This window comes from Tetrao urogallus (genome assembly GCF_951394365.1).
Source record: "Tetrao urogallus genome assembly, chromosome: 2".
NCBI classification, from domain to species: Eukaryota; Metazoa; Chordata; class Aves; order Galliformes; family Phasianidae; genus Tetrao; species Tetrao urogallus.
Window position 1 is genome coordinate 107,111,604 of NC_136814.1, and position 23,907 is coordinate 107,135,510.

At 39.4% G+C, this 23,907-nt stretch overlaps 1 protein-coding gene across 1 annotated transcript in view; it reads right to left on the bottom strand.

The window, feature by feature from the left end:
• The window catches only part of TFAP2D (transcription factor AP-2 delta), a gene marked incomplete at its 5' end in the record, with an annotated part of 131,436 nt that overhangs the window by 14,479 nt on the left and 93,050 nt on the right, over nucleotides 1-23,907 (bottom strand). Inside the window, 4 exons of the mRNA XM_079550409.1 lie at nucleotides 1,121-1,234; nucleotides 6,682-6,823; nucleotides 14,134-14,252; nucleotides 17,118-17,283. Of these exons, the coding sequence (XP_079406535.1) occupies nucleotides 1,121-1,234; nucleotides 6,682-6,823; nucleotides 14,134-14,252; nucleotides 17,118-17,283 (541 nt within the window). The remainder of the gene's footprint in view (nucleotides 1-1,120; nucleotides 1,235-6,681; nucleotides 6,824-14,133; nucleotides 14,253-17,117; nucleotides 17,284-23,907) is intronic.

Genomic DNA, 23,907 nt, shown 5'->3' on the forward strand with positions numbered 1-23,907 from the left:
ATAACTAAAAGTTGTTGGAATACTGGGGCATAGAAGCTATCTGCCCATCCAATGAACGGAGTGTATCCCATCTCACTGCACTAGAATATGCAAGATCAACCTGGAGTTTTATAGTATTAAAAAACCTGCTTAATATTTTGGTTTACAAACTGTCATATACTCTTCTCTGTGATCCAAGCAATGGCAGAAGAACTTCTAGGATATTTCATCACATATCTTTGATAAATCTCTTAGATAATCTCACTACTTCAGCATAGCCCTTTGGAAAGGCTTTTACCATCACTTGTGTATCTAGCACACAACATAAAGTGAAAACACGAAAATGGGCAGCAACACCTGGGCTAACAAATCTTGCAAATCGTATGCTGTCTACATGCTTCTATCCATAATTTGGATAAAATTCCAATGAAGTGTGCCATTGGAGTTCATATACAGCAAATTTTCAGCTTCTTAGGCTGTCACAAGAACTGATCTACATGTTTATAGCACTCTCTGGCACAGTTTAGGTCTGGGCAAACTTCCATTCTATCAGACCATTCCAAGGTGCTGTTCAGGAGCCTGTATAGCAAGACCATTCCCAGCAAACAGTGTGCTTTGAGGCCAGTGTGGTTTGGAGGCTGAAGTATCTATAAGCTATATAGAATAGGATGATTGCAGTGACATAATCTCAAATGGATTTACAAGCATAGACGAAGCACTGGGACTATTTAGAAAATTAATAAGGATGCAGCTGAATTGTTCCTCTATTCATTGGTATTTTAATTCATCTATATAGCCAATGCAGCTGAGAATGTGTATTTCCACACTTGTGGACCATCTTCTTCTCTCTTGATTAGCTTGTGATTTGGCTCACATCTAGAGATAAGGATATTGGGCCAGTAGATATTGAAAATGACTGACTCACTTACCCTTGCAGTAGGGTGAATACAACCAGCTGGAGGTACTTTGCTGGGTAAGTATAAGCTTCTAGCAGGCACAGATAACAAACAGAATATAGACAATACTGCAGTCCGTATGTAGACATATAGAACTTAAGTAAGGAAACAAATACAGTTATATCTTCATATGTAGTATTTACAAAAATGACACATTTTGGGTAATTGATCTTTTAAAATCTTACCTGAAATGTGTTAAATGTCTCTGGATGTCAAGGTCTAGTATTGGAGTCGGTCTGGAGGATCCAAGGGGTGACCTGTCTTGACTGAGAAGGTCTTGGAATTCTTTACATATTTGTCTAAAAGGAAAGCAAATAACCTTAAATGAGGTAGGGCTGACTTTATGAAATGGTGATCCCCATAACTGCCACTTTATACTGGGTGATCTCATTTGTAACAAATGCTTGGCAGAGATAGTGTTAAAGAAGTTAAAGACAAATTAATCTTCCCTCACCTCCTTGTCCCAAATTCCCAGAGCAGGCAACATATAGAATCTCTTGAAGAGGAATAATTCATCTCTGAAACCATGCTAGGATTAATATATACCATTAATGAAGACTTTTGGTAGGTAGGACCTATGATCCCAGTTTCACCATCTTGCAATGGGAGCTCAGGATATGTCTTGCCTGACCTCCCAGCAGTCTAAGGTCTTTAAATAGGATAGTAAATCTATCTTCCCCTCTATCTCCTTCTCAAGATACCTCAGCACTAGGGATATCCTTATATAGGACCTAACAATAAAATATTTTAATGCTTGTGATATTATTTTATTGGGCTAACTTGTCAATTACTCAATGCATGTGCTATTAATTCATTATAAAAGAGAAAAGGAAGGAAGAAAGGAGGTAGATCCATGCCCTCAGAAGAATGCTATTGGGACCTTGGATGGCAAGAAGTCACTTCCTTTCAATTGGTTTATGATACAGTTCAGTAGGCTAAAAAAGGAGAGATGTCCAAATGTCTGTCTCAAGACTTCTTTGATTGGCCCCTTTCCCACTGAGTGTACCAGGAATACAGGCACTTAACATGAATTCAGAAAGGGCACAGTGCCCTCCAGATAATCTGGACACTCAACTATGTAGCCTGATACTAGCTTAATACTCAGCTGGTTTGTGCTTACTACACCTAAACTAGTAAACTAAATGTTGCCAGGGGTTGTTCTCACATCCTCTGACCCACTGGCATTATCAGATAAGGTTCATATATTTTTGCTCCTAAAGAATGTGACTGCATCAAAACAGATTCCTGAAAATGGATGCTGGTGTAGATTGTCTCCCACAACATGCACAGAAGATACGGCAAAGATCAAAGAAGCAGTTTTACATTTTAATAATACATTATTAAATCTCAACTTATGCCATAGGGTGTGCATCATTTACTTTGTGTCTGAGCCCATGTTTTAATACTGAAGAGAACCTCTATGGTATGATTTCTGCTAGCATACATTTGCTTTGCATATCTGATCCTACATAGAGTTGAAGTTCTTCATCACGACCTTGTAATGGCTGTCCTTTGGGCCAGAGACATAACAGAAATTAAGCAGGTAGTCTCAGCTTTTTGTTCTTTATCATGTTTCTCCTTGGCCCTGTTACAAGTAAGGAAAGTCTGCTAACTTGTTTTAACTCTTCATTATATCGCTGTTCTACCAGATTTGAACACAGACAAAGCACGGCTATATCCTAAGAGGAGAGGGAATGCAGAAAGCCATTTCCCACTGTGACACTGGACTTCATCCAATCCTGATTTCTCTAAACACTTGTCATCAGCATGGACTCAGACACTGCTTGAAAAGACAGCATCGTCTTAGCCTTTCAGGCAAAGAGATGCATTCAGCAGAAATGTATGTAAATGTGGCATACAGTTTTAATGAATCAGATCCTTAGAGGAAAAACAGTTCCTTTCAACAACTGAAAACAGTCAGTCATTTTGGCTTCTAAACAATCTGCTATCCCCAGTCGGCCCTGTCAACACCGTTCCTCTCTCCTTCCTCCAACCTCTACTTTCTACCTGTTGAAAAAGTTCATCTTACAAGTTCTTACATTTTGACAAAGAGAAGTGTCAGAACCAAGTGTGCAATTAAGTTCCCTTCCATCTTCACATGTCAAAAGTCTTTACTGAGTGTTGCAGATTGAAAGAAGAAATGTTTTTTATTATACATGAAAACCTTTAAAAGGCAGTAACCTACTTTTGCAAGGGGATTTTTACTCAAAGTGGAATCTCAGTGCCTCCACTACCAACAAAACATTACCTGGGTAGTGACAGGGAGAAGGGATGACAGTTGTGTACCATGATGGACTGTGACTTTGCATGAAGAAAGAAAGATGATTAGAGATTAGCTGTGTCAAGATTCTCAGCTAAAAAAATAAAAAAATAAAAAAAAAATAATAAACAAGGTAGAGAATCCTGGACACTTCTGCAAGGGAGGCAACTAATGATTTGTGGTAGATTGGATGGTCTGGTATATGATCAGAAAAAGGTAAAAAAAATCTGTGCTGGGTCAGACCAAGAGCTCATCTAGCTCATGATTCTGTCCCTAACAAGCTTATCCTTTCAGTTCCTAGTCAGAGTGCTTCATTCTGCCTTTGCTGTCACTTGTGTTCTGTGCTGCATATTGGCTACAGAGTCCATCTCTTCTTCCCACGATAATTGTCAGCTAGGGCTCTGAGTTTTCTTTGTCTAGACCATCAGATTGTTAGAATAGGCCACAGCAATACCTTGTTGCATCAAGTAGCACTGTCCTAAGCAGATCCTGGTGAGCAAATGTGAAGAATCATTTTTGAGAGGTAGTTTTAGAAGGTCAAGTAGTTTAGCAGGATGGACAGAGCCATTAAAGTGGCTGTTCTGTAGAAGAACAGGCCACTAAAAATGGTCTGTTCCATAGCAGAAGATATTCCTGATCTCATTCATTGTACTACTATCAATATAGCCTCGGATTAGATAGAAATGAGTGGGTTGGTGAACTGAGTTACTTCAGGTTTGGTGCCCTGCCTGGGTTAAGGAGGGCTATTGGTGTCCAAAGAAGCAATCTGTAGTCTTTATTAGCACATGGATCACAGTTCTGTACATGGAAGAGATGCATCTGCTCAGGATGGACGGGCTGCATGATTGCAAGATACAGATGCTCTTGATAACACATAGAGCTTCTACCAGACAATGGAGAATTCTACACTGCAGTTATCAAGGGTTCTATTTAGATGCTCGCATATGGATATGTAGTATTTAAGACTATAAGAAATAGAAAATGCAATACAGTAATGAAAAGGTGCCTATGAACTTTTTGGAGCAGCTGCTTGTTACTAAGCTGGATTAGCAGTTCATCTCAAATGATTGTAGGTACCAGTGCTTGGGCAAGCTAACCCAAATCTCCAAAGTTGAATGTCTGAATCCAGCACAGAATTCCACCTATATACCAGGAATTGCAGAAATAATTTTGTTATTTCCCCTTATTTTTCCTTAAAAATCCAAATGTAGAAGATCTAGCCAGTTCTGCCAAAGGAATGCTTTTATGGCTCTTTCTCAATTGAGACAGTGGCAACACATAAGGAAAGTGGCACTCAATTTATTTTCATAGGCAAAATTTATTTTGAATGATTTTACCTCCTTGTAATTCCATTTTCATTTTTGTTAAAGGAAGAACAATTGACTCCATTTTCAAGTACCTTCACTTGCAAGCACGAGGCAGTGATAATGAATTCAATGATATTATAAGTCTAGATCTTATGTATGTAGGTTGAATAATATACACTTATGTCAAATAACAAGACTACTTGCTATCAGAAACGTGGAAGTATGGCTGGGAAATGTCAAGCTAGTAATAGGAAGTCATGGAACTGTGTGTCCTGCACTATCGGGGGCTGGTCTGTGCAGCTCTGTTCCCCTTCCAGACAGGAGAGGGCAGTAGTAGCTCACACATTGACCCATCGGTCCCTATTAGCAAGTGCTCTGACTACAGCGGGTTCTGTCCTGGCCTTCGATTGCCGACAGAGCACTGATCAGTTTGCTTGTACTGATTAAAAGAGAGAAAAAAAAAAAAAAAAAAAAAAAAAGACCTTTTTTACTTTACTAGTGCAGAATAAGCCTACAAGCATAAAGTTCATAGAGTTTTGGAATAATGGATGTCCATGACTCCCTATCTCAAGAGTAAAGGAGGATGGGAGAGTAGATAAGGAGTGATGAGAAAGAGTAATCAGAGTATTGTCCCTCAGTGGAGGAAGGACATGACAGTCATCCTCTGATTATTGCAATCTGCAGCAAAATGTATATCTCTCTAGAGCCAGAAAAGAGAGAAAATGATTTCTATCATTAAAGTTGAACAATGTTTTATACGTTGGGCAAACCCGTGAGCTAGGGCAATTTGCATTCTTAACTCTTGTTTGTATGGTGAAGAGTGGTATATCCAGCTCTTACAAAGTTACAGGGTGCAGATTGTTGATGGGCTATGTATCAATGGAGAGACACAGCTTGCAGAGAGGAACTACTTTTCTCTAGCTGCTTTCGTGTCTCTGAAAGCCCCTGGGCGCTAAAAAAATGTATGTAAGTAAGAGTAAGATTATATTCCTCTTTTATTATTCCTTTTAACCAACTTAGGAACATGATTAAAGAGGTCTCCTCAACTTCACACCTGGTAAATTTCCCCATATCACATGGTACTCTACTTTGAGGATCATAATCTGCAGTTGTGGCATTCAAAAGCCTGAGAGGTTTCAATGCATGTCACGTCTGTGTCACCTTCAGGATGAAGATCTCTGGACACAAGAGTCACAAAAGCCATACGTTCTGTTCCCCACAGATAGACCACACATAGGGACATTAAGATGCAAGGGACAATCCTGTGACTGGTCATCTCTCACCCCTAATGCAGGGCAATTCCTCTGTGTTGGATGTATCTCAGCCTGAATCATTCCTATATTGGGAAAGAGATTTACAGTATCTTGGCTTCTGGACTCAGCTCCCCTACTGTATCCCTGTGTAATACTGCAGCAAGCTCAGGAGGAGTATGACTATACTCAAGGCCACCCCATGCAAGTATACCACACACCTAGTGTAGGTCTAACTTATGCCATGCAGACTATTTATTCCAATTTCCTATGGCTCACAAAGCCTAATTCCTCCTTCCTCAAGGCTAATTAACCCAGATGAAATGTTATCCTAACATGATGTTGCTGCTCCAGGGAGGTGAGTGGCTTGTTTTGAGTAAAGCCTGGTGTCTCTGAGTGTCTTTAATGGTTTTAGCAAAGCTCCCCTGCTGGTATACATTGCTCCAGTGCCTTTGACTTCAGGGAAATCTTACAACCAAAGAGGATCTGCCCCTCCGCAAACACTCCCTCATCAGGCTAATGTTAGTTACGTAAGAGAAAGTAGTAGTTCAGCAGAAGCTTAGATCTCCTGCTCACACATCCTTGTTTTTGCTGTTGTACAAGCAGGAGGCAAAGCCAGGCTCTGTCCTACAGCTCTTACCATGTGATAGCGTTCTCTCTGTGTTCCCAAATCACATCATTTTAGTATGGGAAGATGTACATTTCCCTAACTGCAGGCAAGGAGAATGCCACCACTAAAACCTTCTCATGGTAAACAAGCATTTTACAGCACCTCTGCTGAAGCTTGCTCTCCTTTTCTGGCACTGAGCAGTTGTGATGGCAGTCACCACAATCTCAGATCTTTATTCCCACTCCTCCCTCTTCCAGCCCCCAGATTCAAAATGGAAAAACAACAGACAGATTTAATTGACATTATTCCCCCTTCTTACTTTGTTGCTAGGATCATCTTTTTCCTTGCTGTCTGCTCTTTCTGTTCCATGTGCTGTCTGGCAATGTGCTCTCCTACTGCCTTGGCAGGGAATTCTGTTTCACAGGTGTAGCCGAAATCTCTGGCCAAATGTAATGCTTCCCCTGTGGGTAAACAAAACAGGTCAGTCCATTTTTAGGATTTTAGTTTCCTTATACAATTTCTACCATTATTATAAATTAATAAATAACAAGACACTCTTAGAGACACCCATTTCAAATCTCTGTTACTGATTTCTGTCCATTCCAACTGTTTGTGCTTTATCATCAGATGGTGACAGGCAGAAGGTAGGAAGGATGCTCCTGTTATGAGAAAATACTAGTCAAGACTCTTGGGTTTGACTACCTCCCTTGTCAATAGAACACTGGGTAGCTGTGAAAGTTTTGAAAACTCATCTCATCAATATTTAAGGTGTGAAAATTGGCGAGGAGTGAGAATAAAACTTTTGGAAGAGCCAGGATTCAACCCCGACACTTCACTTTTCTACTTCTGAACAAAGAATAGCCTTCTGCCCCAAGGTAGATCTGTGGGAATAGTATCCATTTCAGCATATTTTCTTGGAGTTAAATCAGCAAGCACAGTGCATATGCCCCACAATGGAGTACAACAGAAGTAACAATCCCGTTTCCAGAAAATAGACCAGACAAAATAAAAAGGGAAGACAATGAAGATCACAACTGATATTTTGTTGGTAGGGAAATAGGTGTAAAACACCTTGACTAGGCTTTATGAGAAGTCTGTGACAAAGTAGGCACTGAATATCTCCCTGCATCAGCTATAAAAACTGGACTTTCAACTCCAAGCTGGATGCCAAATGCCTCTGGAAGCATCTGTCCCACTCTACTAAGTCAGAGAACCCAAAAATAGATTTTATGATTTACCAAATGCTCCGTGATCTGCATGCTGGGACTCTGACAACCCTGGCATGAGATTTAGCTGATCAAACACAGCTGACTGACGTGTGAACATCTGTGCCTAAGTTAGTCTTTTCCTGGTGGGAAATAGGTACTTTGAGATCACGCTTGCTCTTGTCTCAAAGTAGAAGGTAGAGACAGGTCAGCTACCAGAAGTGTGTGTTGAAGCACATCTGTATAAATGGCTAACAGGGTTGTGCTCCAGAATAACTTTGGGGTTAGAGCTTTTTCTGATCCATTTGTTTTCAGGGGTGTGTACTTGAGTGCCATCATGAATGGTGACATTGGACCCTGGCCCTTAGGAGATCACGCTGATGCCTCAGATGGACAATTAGGAGGGATGCAAGACCTGCCACAACTTCTTTTGAGAATACTTGCAGTGAGATTAATGAAACTAAAAGAGAATATTGGTGTCTTAGCTAAAACTCTACAGTCAATAGGTAGAAACTAGCACTTGAAGAACATACCCTGCATCAAAGAAGAAGGCAAATGAATCATTTAATTTATTGAAAAGACAAGGTTAGATGGCAATTATGGAGATCTCTTGTTGAAAGCAAGTCTTTAGATAAGGTTATTCAGGGCCTTTTCCTGCCTAGGCTTGAATATTTCCAACCATGGAGATTCCACAACTTTTCTAAGCAATTTAATTCAGTATTATTAACTTATTTTAGTTCATTTGTTAATCACCACAAAATACTGATTTCTCCCCACTGACTACAATGGGACATGAGAAGATATTCCAATAGAGATGATGAGGGGAGACAAGTCCTCTCCTCAGCAAAACTAAATTTGCTCTGTACTGACCACACAAAGTCAAGGAAGATGGAAAATTTGATGGGAGAAGTGGTTTTGTGTTGCAGGCAGCACAAGGTGTAATGGACCACAGGCATTGATCACTACTCTCCACCTTTTTAAGGTTTATGATGTTCCATTCTATTATTAGAGATTTTATAGGAGCTTTACCAAAAAAATATAAATATTGTTTTCATAAGGAAATACTTGATTATGTGTATATTTGACTTAATTGGACTCGGATACCGATACATGTAATACTTCCAGGCAACTTGTTTGCTGACACCAGTCAACAACTACCTTCTCAGATGTAAATGATTTTATATGCAAAAGTTGAAAATAACTCATAGATTTTCAGTATCTCTGAGAAGAATAAGAAGTTAGCAACCAACTCTGGGTTGGAAAGACAAATGGTTTCTACTTGGCTTACATATTCTGGAAACTTTTCTGAAGCCAAACAATTTTCAGTGAAAATAAGATGGATTTTAACAGTGAGTCAGAATGAAGTGGCGTATAATACAACCTGACTTGTTTCTAAGACATCCATCCTTCAGTTCACCATAAGTGAGAAAGGGTAAAAATTTCAGGCGTAACTTCTAAACTTTTATTGAAGGGCATCAAAATTTCTGTTTTATTACTCCATTTCTGTCCCTTAAACAAATGCTTAAGGACTAAATCAACAGCAGAAGCACAATTAAGTGCAAAATCGGATTTTGCTTTTCAGCAAAACTCCATTAAAACACTTGACAGGTTTGTTTTCATGTCAGTGTAGAAAGAAGACAAAAATCAAACCCTTTGAAGCTGTCATCAGGTGGAATTGCCATTCTCCAGACAGCTCTATTTTGATACAAGTCAGACTCAACTAATGACACATAGAATGTAGTCAGCAAAGCCATTGGAAAGAAAAACTTGCTTTCTTCAAGAAAACAAAATTTTATGTGATAAAATGTCAGCATTTATTTAACATGTTCAGCAATAAACCAACTGAAATTTGAATGTTTTCACATAACGTCAAAAAAGAAGGAAAAGAAAACATGACCTGCCATTAAGACAAACTCTTCCAGAGATGGTGTATGTAATTTTCTAGAGTTGAAAATACATAAGTGATTGGATAATATTAGAAAATTATATAAAATTATAGGACTTGCCCTTTCTGTCGGTAGCTGAGATTGTGACTGTGACTTGGCTGCTGTAGCATGTGAAGAGAAACAGTCAAGAGCAAAAAGGAACAAAAAGGAATCCTGTAAAGGATTTACGCATCAGCGATGCACAGAGGTAGGAAAAAAAATGTGGCTGCAGAAGTGATTGTGTGAACAAAATAAGTCCACAAATAGTTTAAAGATTTTTAAATATTATTTTTCTTAGTGGAAAGGGAAAACTGATGTAGATTATGAATGTAAATTATAACACTATTTAACTTCACATATAAGCACATACTTCCATGCGACATATGGAATCAGCATTCTAAATTACAACATAAAATTCCAGATAAAACTACAAATCCAGACATGGAAACACTGTACTGAACATGATTTATCATACTTCACAGTCGAGGCAATATGTCATTTTTGAACTTGAACTAAAGAACAAGGTATTTAGAAGTGGGTTAGAAGTGGGTTGTGATGTACTTCTGTTCATAAATGTGCATGTTTAATCTCAGTGAATGGAAGTCTCCTGCATTAATCCGCAGTAAAAAAAATAAGTCTGTGGAAAGTGGTTTGCACAAAATGTCATGGAATGCATTCTTTCCATTTCTACATCAAAATTTTGATAAACATTCACTATAGGGGAGAAAGTGGAAATGCTGGAAACGTGAACAGAGCAATTTCTCTGCTTTCACCTTAGGTTTGGAAGCATCCCTGCAGGCATTCAAGGCCAGGCTGGATGTGGCTCTGGGCAGCCTGGTCTGCTGGTTGGTGATCCTGCACATATCAGGGGGTTGGAACTGGATGAGCATTGTCGTCCTTTTCAACCCAGGCCATTCTCTGATTCTCTGATTCTCTGATTCTCTGATTCTATGATTCTATGATTCTATGATTTGCTTTACTCTGCTTTGCTATTACTTATGTCAGGAAGGAGGTAGAAATCCCTAGAATTCCTGGCAGTTACAACTAATTGCTTTGTTTCAACCAAAAATCATATTTCTCTGTGCAATATCTCGATCACTTTCCTTCCACAGAGACAAAGAATGGGTGCTGAGGATCACTGGCTTTTTCTACTTAAATCCAGCCCACAGCTTTGTACATATAATTTTGCAATTTGACAATTGACCAGAGAGCTTTGCATGATGGAAAACGACAGTTACCAAAGATTAATTGGCAGAGACAGCTCTAGAAAGCCTCAGCAGAGGGACCAGCCTGCGTACCTTGACAGGCTTCTGCAGGCAGGTGCAAGGAGCAGCGGGAGCCTCTCCTGGGTCTGGCAAGACTGAGAGATGCTCCTATGCAGAGTGAAGGCAAGAAGAAGTGTCCCAGGAGAGGAACATTTGGCATCTGAACCTCCTGCTCTCTCTTCAGCTTCAGCTCCTTCAGATAGCAGAGATGCTACCCAAGGGGGAGGAGGGACAAGCAGAAGGTGGAGTGAACAGATTTTTTTTCAATTTGGAGGATGAGAAGGGAGGAATTACAAGTGGAAGGATATTAAAACAAAGGCTGATGGAGGAGGAGTGTGGCAGTTGCTGGTAGGGTGAAAAAAGTAAACAGTGACCTATTTTTCTCAAGAGTTTTGGTCCCCAGATGATAAATGTAGTCAATTCTGTATTGAGTGAAGGTAGTGTTTCAATTAGATTTGTCGTGAAAAGAATTCCAGATTCTGTCATAAATATTTTTTATGACATTTGTATGAAATTCTGTTGTTTTAAAATCCATTCATGTATTTCTTTGTCTGTGTCTGCAGCCACATTTGTGCTGTCTCTGCCTTATGAAAGACCTGTCCAAGCGGATGGGGATATCTCCCATCTTCTCACATCCTTCCTTATTCTCACTGGGGATACTTTTGACTCCCTTGAGCTAGCAGTAACGCTTAGCCTAAGCAACATTTATGCTTAATGGAGAAGCCTTTATTGCACTGGCTAAAGTGTAGGATTTTTAACATGTTTATTTGTCTGTTTGTTTAAGAGCAGGTTGGAAAAATGGCCTTTCCTTTCATCTAACTTAGGCACTAGAGGGCATTCCCGACATACAGGTTGCACAAAGCTTTGCCCAATTCCACTGCTGCAATGCTATGTTCTGTCTCCCAGTCTTCCATTCCACACATTGTGCTGATCTATTTGGATGACAACATAGAGAACAGATCTGGTTTGTCAAGCTGTTTATACTTTGAGCCCAGAATTTCTTGCCAAGGGCAATAAAGGTGCAACCTGATCAATGCAGCAGCAACACCAAATAGCCATCAGCCACTCTGAACCAAAAGAGAAGCAGACTTGTAGAAAGGAAAATTTAAAAACAAAATGAAAAACAGAATAGTTTTCATAAAACCTGGATCTTCAGATGGCCACCACAGCCTAGAAATCTCTGATGAACTTCGATTTCCCCAGATTACAGTGATTTTATTTTAGTTTAGACAAAGAGGAGTCTTAGTTTTGTCAGAGGCTTTTGAGATGTCTTTGGACAATATATGCAGTAACCATACAGCTAGCTTTGCCTCTTTTTAGCTCTACTTGGTACTCAGGAGGTCAAGCACATTCTTACCCCGTGGGATATCAATGCCAGCAATATAGTGAGGACTATGAAAACTTAATCAGTTTTAGTTACAGAATCTTAAAACCATCTACCCTAATCAAGAACGACACAGTCCTGAATCTATATGAGAAATCCACACTGTCCACCTGCTATCTGGGGAATCAATAAGGCTGAAAAATTGTGATGTCAATTTCTGCATTAACATCACACACTGAAAGCCAATGCTGTTTATTTCATGATCTCTAAAAACTGTAGTGAGCTTATGCGTTTCCATTTCTGCCTCATCCAGCCCCAAATTATAGCATCTTGGAAGTGACATCTGCATTGACAGAGAGAGGATATCTTATCCCACATAGAATTCAACCATACTGCAGATTTTGACCAAAGGTTATTTGCACAGAAAATGAGCTTCAAATTGATTTCTGTTAGAACATGAACATACATGGCAGTATCTTTCCCAAAAATTCCACTTGATAGCATTGATGCTTAGCATATTGAAGCAAGATGGACAGTGTCAAAGTGAAATCTGTCTCCTCAGTATAAATCTTTAGGACTTAGAATCTCACAGTAGAACAGTACAAGAACAGAAGCAATAGCTCAGAATCAAGAATAGGTTTGAAATTGGCTATGAGCAAAAGGCAGGGAAGAAAACTTATTTTCATCCCTGGGAAAAAAGGGATCTAGCTGTGATTTACAGTAAAAATACATTACCATCAATTGCTGGCCAGCAACTGAAAGATTTCCTCCCTCTCCACTTCTTCTAATGAATGAGTAACTGGCCACATAACTCTTTTTATTCTTCCCTGCTAAGACCCAAGAGTCACTGAGGACTCAGCTCTTACTCTCCTATACTGGTATCTTTCATAAGACTGCAGCTTAATTATGTCTTTATTACAGAAAAGTGTAATATCAACATATCTATATTTCTGAACAGCCTTGCTGTTTTTTTATGTGCTCAGTGGCCCATGGAGATCTCAGATCTTCTCTTAGATTCTGAAAAAAATCTCTCTAGATGTGGATTCAGTATTTTTTTCTGTCTTGTGGAGTCTCCATTCTTGCAGATATTCAAAATCTTGACTAGACAAGGTCCTAAGCAACCTTCCCAGTTTGACACTGCTTTGAGCAGAAGGGTTGAATTAGAAGATCACCAAAGGTCCCTTGCAGTCTCAGCCTCTCAGTAGTTCTGTGATTCTGTGGTAATACATGCTGAGACCTCATTCTACTTGCCTAGATCTGTATGGACTTTTCAGGTTATAATCCTGGAAGGTGGTGACCTTTAGGATGAGCTGAGTGCTCTCCACATCAAGGAAGAGGGATCTGAAATTCCCAGTGCTGCTCCTTGCAGCCAGACAACAAACTGAGTATTTAGTGGATTCACCCGGAATAGAAGAGATTCGGGGAGAGTTTCCTCCCTTTGCCTGAGGGGTTTGAACCTGCCTCTCCCAGCTGAATGTTCGAAGACCCCGTCAGTATTTGGTGAATGGTATTTAAACAACAAATACAAGCCAAGAAAATATCTCCTGGGTCTGTCTATAATTTATCTGGGGGGAAAAAAAAAAAAAAAAACAAAAAGAAAGAAAAAAGAAAAAAAAAAAGATTTTGTTCATTTGTGTATGGGAGGAAAAGGGTTGTCTGAATAATATGCTTCTTATGGGAGTAAAAATATCACGCCTTTGAATCAGCTCCAGGAAATTCACAAGAAGGATAAACAAACCTACTTGCAGAGCTGGTATAAGACATTCATCTCTCTCACATGAGCACTTGGATCATCGATTAGTAAGTCAGATGCCAGTACAAAAAGCGCAGATCAATGCTGAGGAAACTTCATGACCAAACAAATTGCTAGGAGCCAAGACATCTCAGAGCAAACTTCCATGTTGCCTCTGGTTCTGTCTGTGGCTTTGGGCAAGTCAGTTCTCCTCTTTGTACAGAATACAGATTATGATATTTGACACAGTGGATGAAACGTGTTTTAATACAGGACATTTAAATTACAGTTATACTATATCGCAGAATCATAAACTCTACCTTCTACCAAGGAAGTCAAGAGTGTGACATTTGCTGCTTTTCTTCTTCCTGCAGGTAAATTCAGTCCCAGTCTGTCTAATTTTTCTCTCAGGCAACGTCCTCCGTTCTTAGATTTTGCTCTGTCAGGAGAGAGAAACTCATATTTACTGTGTTCTTTCTTCACCTGCAAATGGTATGCGCCTTATTGGCAAATGTGTGGAGTAATGCTAGCTCTGATTACATTGATGGGAAATCTGTCAGAGTTGTGTTGTTCACTACGTACTCACACTGTGTGAGTTTTTCAGGTTTATCTTTTAAAAGTTAAGTATTTTAATGCCTGTCACAGGGGCATCAGATCTTCAGACAGCTTTCAACTTAGTGGGACCCATGGCCCTGATTTGGGCACTGTACCTGGGATTGCAAAGACTGAATACAAATATTGGCAGCATTGTCGATTATACCTGACCTAGCCACAGAAGTCTGGGATCAGGAATCTTTGCCAGTTTCTTCTACCTGGCTAAAAAAAAGAAGCCAGACATCTACTCAAATACAGAAGTCAATGTGGAACCCAGCTTTAGCTATCCCTATATGACTGATATAGAGATCTGAGTGCTAAAGAATGTAGTCTATGAAGGCCAGCACTTATTAAGAATAGGGATGAGACAATAGAAAATGTTAAGGCTAAAATCCCAGTCATTTTTGGCTAACTGTACCCCTATCCCAGATGCTTACATCACTTTGTTGTCATAGAATGGTTGCTGGTGCATCCCATACCTGTTTTTCTGCAGTGCCTGAGAAGCATTTCAAGCTCATCCACTTATGCATCAGACTTAGGTTCAATTTCTTGTTCAGGCCTGAGGAAAATTGAACCTCTGCCTTTTAGCAGCCAGCTGGGAGTGCACAACAAATGTTAAAATGCTAATATATTGAATAACGAAGTGACTGGAACCTTGATCTTCCCTATTCCAAATGAATGATCTGGTCATTAGATAATATAATCAGCACTACAGTTATGCCTTCACTTTTACCCACTAAAGTTTCATTATCACAGAATGAGACTGTGACCCTAGCTTAGAATAATCCAATCTGTTAGGATAGAATTAGGGGGAATATACTCAAGTTGCACCAGGGAAGGTGGATATTAGGAAAATCTTCTTTTCCAAAAGAGTGATAATGCACTGGAACGAGCTCTCCAGGATGTTGGTGAAGGTGTTCAAGAAATGTATAGATGTGGTACTAGGAAACATAGTACAGTGGTCAATATTGATGGTAGGTGAATGCCTGAGATAGATGAACTTAAAGATCTTTTCCAACCTTAATAATTCTACAATTCTATCTTTCTGTGAGTCTGTGAGTCTATGATTCTGTGAGTCTGTGATTCTAAGAAGAGTGTCTGCCTAGATGTTTTGAGATTTATCATCAAGTTCCTTCAGATAAATTCGAATTTGGAAAAATTTGAACCAGTTTTCATGGTTGCTTTTACCCACTAAGAGATACCACAATTTTGGATATGTAATATGTCAGAAAGTGTGGCCTGGGTGCAGCTTGCTGGAGAGATAGTTTGATAGTGATTACTAATAAAACATAAAACTAACCCTACCAGGTCTTGTACAAATAATGAACTGTATTTGTTATCACTACCTCTGCACTTGTCAGCTATGCAGTGATTGAGTCCGTTCTGCAGGACCTGATCAGATCCATACTTAACACTCTTTGCCCTGTGAAACAGAATTGCTGTATCCAAACCACGAGCTTGGAACAGCCCCTGACTAAATTGACAATCACACCCCAGGGTAATTTGGAAGAGTGATAATTGGTCTTGGTCAAAAACTTATGGGGGTCATTCTAGCATTTTAACAAAAGAGAGAACAGTCACCATGCTCAGCCTCGTGCCTTTGCATCCTCAACAGCTTGCAATGCTATTGATGAAGTCGATGGTGTGAGTATTTAAAGTGAATATTTCTGTGATTCTTAGCTGACGGCATCTTCAGGGTGAAGTAAATAGGAGAGGAAAATTTTTATAGATGTCGATTTTGGTCCTTAGTCTGCAAGATGGCTTGAGACAGCTATTAGACTGCTATGTATCTTAGAATATAGCAGGTTAGATAAAATGACTTTCAGTATGAGTACAAGGATCAGTGTGGCCTTCAGTGACAGCAGTGAAATAGCCAATAACTTTCCAGCTAGTTTTGATCAAAGAGCATTTAAGTAGCTTATGCCATCTGAGTTGACGCCTCAGGGACATTGCAACTCTCTTATGCCTGGCTGAAATACAGTTGTCTCCTTGTTTTCCACTTGTAATGTGAGGCAGTCATTCTCTTTCTTCCTTTTTGTTGCTACTCTATGCAAGTGTCTACTCTAGTCAGTGGATGGTCAAAGGCAAAACTGCACCTAATTATTTGCTTCTCCTTCAGCATCTTACAATGAGAAGAAAATGAAAACTGCATCTTCTGCTAACTTTAGCCTTTCCATGCTCAAAAGGCGAGAGAAAGTGAATGTAAGAATGATGCATTCCTAAATCTCCACAACTTAGGGATTTTTTTGTGTGTAGTTATTGCTGTTTTATACTTGGTAAAACAATTTACTTTGAAATAGCTTCTCAAAGAAGTCAGATTTACAATGCGGGTGAGATTTTCTGCGTACACAACTTTTTAGAGTTATAGAACTTTTAGAACAACTAGAACAACTTTTTAGAATCTTTTTTTTTCCATTTTATAATAAAGCAAACAATGCCTGTCTGTCTCTGATGGGTAACTGAACTAAGAGAGTAAAATAAAATGAAAATGTAAGCTTTCTGTAAATAAAACAAAAGCAATCTGAATTTTTCCTTATTTTCACTGAAATTTTCCCCAGAAATTGTCTTCCTTCCTAATCAGTCTCCTTCTGCTTTCCCGAACTGTGACCACCTACCCAAGCAAGTTGAGAGAACAACATTTACTTGAGGAAAACGAAATCACAGAAATGACTGCAATGCCTAGTAATTGTTATTCTTGCCTTCACCTTACCTCCTCAAAATACCTCCTAAGAGGGAAGCGTTGAGGCATTCTGGCGGTGAAAGGCGTCTCTTCACCTCTGCAATGGTCACTTTGTACTTTGAAGTGGAGCTGAGTAGCGACAAGCGACCAGGTACAGAGCAGAACAGGTCGGTGGGGTTAACAACGCAGGTACCACCTGTAGTGCAAATGAACTGTTAGAGTGAGGAAATCTTCAAATTCCCTGTTTTGACGGATTCAGTCTGCAAATCAATGACATAGTGTGCTGTTGTTTTCAATATTGCATCATTTGCATTGGGAAAGATGAATGATTACCTATTTCAGTGCAGAAAAAACAAACTATTGGATCTCTTTAAGTTTTACATACAAAGTCATTATAGCTACTTCATCAGATTTCATGCTCGATAAAAATTACACAATGTCGTTGAAAGACTGGTATGCATGTCTGGTATGGTAAAAACATATGATTGAACAAGATTTGGGTGTCACTCATGATTAAAAAAATGCGAATGGTTAAAAAATTTGAACATTGGTTCCAATGAGAAACAATTGTTTTGACTCTTACAGAGGTGTTTAGGATCACAGGGATGCAAAGACACTATAGGTTTGCAGCAATTTGAAGACAGAACAGCTTTCTATGCCTTTTAACTCTCACATAGTCCTAAAGTCAGGTCAAATCCTCAAATATCGTTAATGATTGAAATCTATTGAGCTCCATCACTTTATCTCAGATTAGTTCTGGAACAGTTTACCTTTTGAAAGCGGCAATTACTTGGACTGGGTCTAAAACTGCTGAATGATCACCAAATCTGTCAGTGAAAAATGTGATCAATAGCTCCTTGGGTAAAATGGATCTTTTAAGTCAAAGCTGATTTCTGAGACAGTCAAAGAAAAAAAAAACTTTTTCTGGATCTGATCCAAGAGGATAAAGCAAAAATCTTAAGGACTAGCAAATATTTTATCACCAAGTGCAAAATGCTCTTCTTTAACCTGCCTTCTCCATCCTGACTAAAAAAAGTCTGTGGAAGAAATAAATCTTACCACTGCATGCACATCTTTCCCTGTGGGAAAGATGAGAAGAAAGAATCAGCTGCATGTAACAGTGATATAAAATATTTTTAGTTCAATGCACTACTGCAAGGAGTTCAGGTGTCCTCTGCATATAAAGGATGCATATAAAGGACAGGATGACTGTGTGCACATTCATTCATTTTATAAAAAAGTCACAGTGTTTTTAAAAATACCATTATAATTCAATTTTTTTTTCCAGTGAACACCTCAAACTCTTAGCAATGTAAGAACTCACTTGTTCAGGCTTAAAAATTAGTTCATTCTCTGAAATTTTAAAATGGAAAGGAAGGGAAAGGAAGGGAAAGGAAGGGAAAGGAAGGGAAGGGAAGGGAAGGGGAGGGAAGGGAAGGGAAGGGAAGGGAAGGGAAGGGAAGGGAAGGGAAGGGAAGGGAAGGGAAGGGAAGGGAAGGGAAGGGAAGGGAAGGGAAGGGAAGGGAAGGGAAGGGAAGGGAAGGGAAGGGAAGGGAAGGGAAGGGAAGGGAAGGGAAGGGAAGGGAAGGGAAGGGAAGGGAAGGGAAGGGAAGGGAAGGGAAGGGAAGGGAAGGGAAGGGAAGGGAAGGGAAGGGATCACTCAGTTTAGACCCAGACCCAGATCCTAACACTTTTTCTCCTTTTTTCTGATCAAGATGATTTTATCAGTTCTAGCTTAAGCAGAGCCAGAGGAGTGTAACACAAGGATTGAATTTTGTTAAAGGCAGGCTATTCCTTGCTTGCATAAAGCAAACAGAATTTCTCTCCAAAAATTTCAGATCTTGATGGTATATTTAAACATTTGCGCTGACAGCAGAACCAGAAAAGAACATCTCTTGGTATAAATCCCAGATGGGTGAGATCCTGACTCAGTACAGCAGGTTATTTTATGACTTTTCCAATTATACCACAGGATAGATATTCTCAGACAGAATATGGAGACAAATTGTGCATCAGCAAAAACATACAAGCATCAAGGGTGCTTGTGCACAGTTTTGCAGAGCTGAAAGTTGCAATTTATGAGTTCAGATGCTCAAATACAGAAATCTGGTACCACATGCCTGATAGATTTTTCCTTTTTTTCCCCTTATCTGTGGCAATGCTGTGCAGAAAACTAACAATATTTTCCATCAACATTTTCAAACTTCTAGTCTGCCAGGTACATTTGTGAGGAGTGTTAACGCTGAGTAGATTTGTTTGTTTGGCATCTCTTGCCACACTGATACACAAATATATATATGCACGCTTACATGTATGTGCCAAGAAAACAGTAGCAATGGTTACATATTTATTTACTTCAGTAAGACTGTAAATTTTATAATGAGCAAGACTGTAATGGAATCAGTGTGATATTAATGTTATCGTCTTGCCAGGTTAAGACAGTATGTGCACCATATATGCCAGATAAATAATTGTTCCTTAAATCCAAAAGCATGTTACCCTGCAGCTGCTCCTGCCCGAACCAGAATTTACTGGAACACATCTCATTATTATTTAGTAGAAGGTTGTTTACAGCTTGTGGTGTTTGAGAGTATTTTGATTACGCAGTATGGTCTTAAACAAAGCAATTCCAGGTAAGTCAAGTATGGATTAAAAGTAAGTGAAAACAAGTCTGAGCAATTTGCTTTCCAGAAACACAGAGAACAAGTTGTAAATTACAAGGAGGTAAAATCTGTTGCATATAATTATTTCAGCATATTAATTATTCATTCACATGACAACAGAGAGCGGCGTGGTGCTTTCCAGACAAAGCTATGTCTTGCTTGCAAACTGTGCACAATTTTAAAGGAAAGGCTCTCTTTCCACAGGCAGCACTATGGAGAGGAGATGGATCAAGTCCTGGTCTTCATATCAGATGGTAAACAGAAAAAGGAGCAACTGCAAGCAAAGATGCCAGCAAGTGAAAAGAAAGGCCAGGTGTAACCCATTCAAAAATGAAATACTGGAACAGTTTGCCCAAGGAGGCTGTGGATGCCCCATCCCTGCAGGCATTCAAGGCCAGGCTGGATGTGGCTCTGGGCAGCCTGGGCTGCTGGTTGGTGACCTGCACACAGCAGGGGGTTGGAACTTGGTGAGCGTTGTGGGCCTTTGCAACCCAGGCCATTCTATGATTCTATGATTCTATGATTCTAAGTTCTGAAGTTACACAATAAAAATGAACTGCCTTGAAGAGGGGAGGGAGATATTTAAGTAGCCAATACCTCTGCAAAATAGTACCTGTGTACTATAGGAACTCATCTCTGTCATTCTTTTTCAAAGAATTAACCATCAGTCTAGGAGGCATAAAGATTTCTAAACTAAGTAAAAATGTACTTGGTATATTCAGTGCTGATGAAGCTTCAGCTGGACAAAATATGTCAGTAAGGATATCAGCCCAACAGCACATGTAGATAGATGCAAGAGAAAGAGAACCTTGTAGATACAGAAAATTTAATAATGAGAAAAAGAAAGAAAAGCTGAGATGTTCAATTAAGGGAAGAGATGCAGCTGCTCTTGAAAAAACTTCAGAAACTTGTTCTAGAAACAAAAGCTTTCATAGAACTCTTAAGATTAAAATGGCATAATAAAGGAAACATCTGCAAAGTTATTTGAGACACCACAGTGAGCAAAACAAATATGCTATCCTCTCTCATGGAACCTGCCAAACTTTTTTGCAATGATCTGAGCTCGTTTCCTGAGCAATGGAAATATCCTGTAGGACAGAACTCTGGGCAGCCTGGGTTAGTGTTTGGCGACCCTGCCCACAGCTGGGGGGTAGAAACTAGATGATCTTTGAGGTCTTTTTCAACCCAGACCATTCCATGATTCTATGATTCTATGAAGGACTGTTCCTTTCAAACACACACCACGTAGACTCTTCCTTCCTCCATACTCTGATCATATGTTAGAATGGAGGAATGATATTCTAAGCAAGTACAGCTTAGTGAGGGGAGGAAGAGGTACGCTTATGTTGCACTGAACATCACTGACAACAACAAACTTTCCCTTCCCATCAACACAAAAATGCTGCTGTGGGTGCTGTTGATCAGTCCTTGCTCAATCACTGGGATGGTCTCGTGACAACTCGGTGTTGGAGATCTGCAATGCTGAGAGTAGCTAAAGAAACAGATGTCCTCAAAAATAAAATTTAAATAATGTACTTCTACTGGGAAGCTAACATTTCAACCCGGAGATCCCTACTTCTCTTGGTAGATTTTAATTTCTTTAGAGGTCTTTACAGGCTATCTTTTGGTGCTAAGATACACAGGAACTTGTGAATTCATCAGAAGAACAACCCACACATAATCAAGACAAACAAATGTGCCTGTGTACATAAACAAAGGAAAACTGTCCATTGCTTCCTGAGTTTGCCCACACAAATGATCCTGATACAAAGCAAGGAGGAAGAATACTGGAGCTGGTAAAATTGTCTAGTAGGTCACCTCGACAATTTCCTGCTGTAGGTGTGATGTGAAATGAGCCTTTGAATGGTAAAAAGACTCTTTAAAGGACAACTGTTTATTCCTTCAGTGATTATATGCCCAAAGTGAATATTGGTCGCACGTCATGTGTTACCACAAGATTCTGCACTAGATACAGCTGGAGATGGTGGTAGCTGTGCTGTTACAGCCACAGAGGTCTAAAGGCACTGGCAAGACAAGTTTTAGAGGAAGACATGATATCTGTTATTTTACAACTGATAGAGATGGGAAATAGAAAGAAGGAAAGGAAATTTTCAGGCACACACCATCATCTCCAGGTCTTTATCCAGCTGTTTTCAGTTACTTCCTCTTCTAGACAGAATTTTACCCTTCATTCTCAACCTTCTTGCTGATTTCATCCAATACAGTCATTTTGAAAGGGAAAGAATGGGAGAGGAAAAGTTACATTTTGTGCAGGAAACAACACATGGAGAAAGACCCCAGGCCTGCTTCTGCTTTATACTGAATCTCCTTGGCTACAGTGAATCTAAATTAATTTCAAATGTTCCGAGAGTAAGGAAGAAGGAGAAACTACACTAATTTTTATCAGCTTTCCTTTTTTTTTCTTTTGTAGCTGACTGACTTTATGAAAAGTACACTTTTGCTTTGTTACCTACGTGTACAATGAAAAAAAATAAAAAAGGTAGGCTAAGTGATATTTAAAAAGATAATTGCAGCAAGTATTTGGAAGAGCGTTTTCCTTCCTTATTCCTGTATCCCCATCAAATAGTTGCTGCAAAGTGCCAGCACACACTGATGAAGAGTTGTGGAGATGACAGCAACAAGAACAACAGAGAAATGCTCCAACCCAAGAGCTACACAGTCTAATCTTGTCGACATAACTAAAATCCTGCTAACTCAAGAAAAATAAAGAATCAGAGAATCACAGAACAGCCTGGGTTGAAAAGGACCACAATGCTCATCTAGTTTCAAACCCCCTGCTATGTGCAGGGTTGCCAACCAGCAGACCAGGCTGCCCAGAGCCACATCCAGCCTGGCCTTGAATGCTTCCAGGGATGGGGCACTGCTTGGTTCATTTTGGTTGTAGGTTTCCCTATGCATAGTTAAACAGGACAATAGGGTTGCTAGAATGAGAAGATCAATTCTGATTCAGTTATGCACTTGGGCATCAGCTGAGAAGTAACTCTCCCTGACATCCATGGAGTCAAGTATTTGTGCAGCTTCTCATTGACAAATCCACATTCTTGTTTGCTTTATCATTTTCTCTTGCAAATGAGAGACTGATAATGAGAGACTGATGCTGATGTTTCTGGATAATTTTTTTGCACTTCAGATACAAACTTTTTAAAATGGTCTCTGTCTTTTTATAGACACACAATTGCATTCTGCTGCATTATATCTTATCTGTTAATCGTAACAGATGCCATATGACACATATTCATTCAAGAAGTGGTAGATCCCCATCCCAAGATACTCATTCATAAATATCACGTAGTAATGGAAGGAAACATCGTAATTTACTAATGACAACAGCACAGAAGTACTGTTTATTTTGCTTTTCAGGATAAATTTGTGAGTATGCTCCTGTTTGTTATTAAGCATAAGCATGCATGAGTGCCTAATAATTAGTCTTACATAAAATAGTAATAATGCACTTTTAATATGCCTTTTATTAGTCTATTATTTATATCTTCATGTGCTGTTCATGACAGTCTGTAGCTTACACTATACTTCAGTTCTGAAATTCTAGCAGGTGTACAGTCTGTTACAAAGTGAAGACACAGAAACCTATCTTTCCTCAGCCTTTTTTTTTTCTTTTTTCCCTAGCAAGCAGCAAACCTAACCATGCAGTTAACTGTGTAGGGGTTTCTCAGCATTATTTAATCCAGTGTTCATCTCCCAAAGGCCTATAAGCAATTGTAAGTGTTATCCAAATTATCCTCAAATGATCATTAAGCTCGGAGCTAAATACTCGAGGTTCTAAAACTCATAGACACGTGCCAGGATAAAACATACAGACTTCCTCCCATCCCTCCCCCCAGTTATTTGTTTTTGTCTATTTCTTTGTTTCATTTATGCTTATAAACTTTGCAGCATGTAGAGCAGCACGAGCAGCTCTGACATAATACCCCTCACTACAGTGTTCCTGCTAAGGGAACACAGAGGCCTGCATGCACTGAACAATTTAACATGTATACTAAAGTATGTACATACTACATACACATATTATATAGGTATATATACATGCATGTTACATATATGTATATGTATACATACTATATATACAAACTAGCAGTAGGACTGGGGAGACGATCAGCAGTTTTTAAGACCAGCTTATT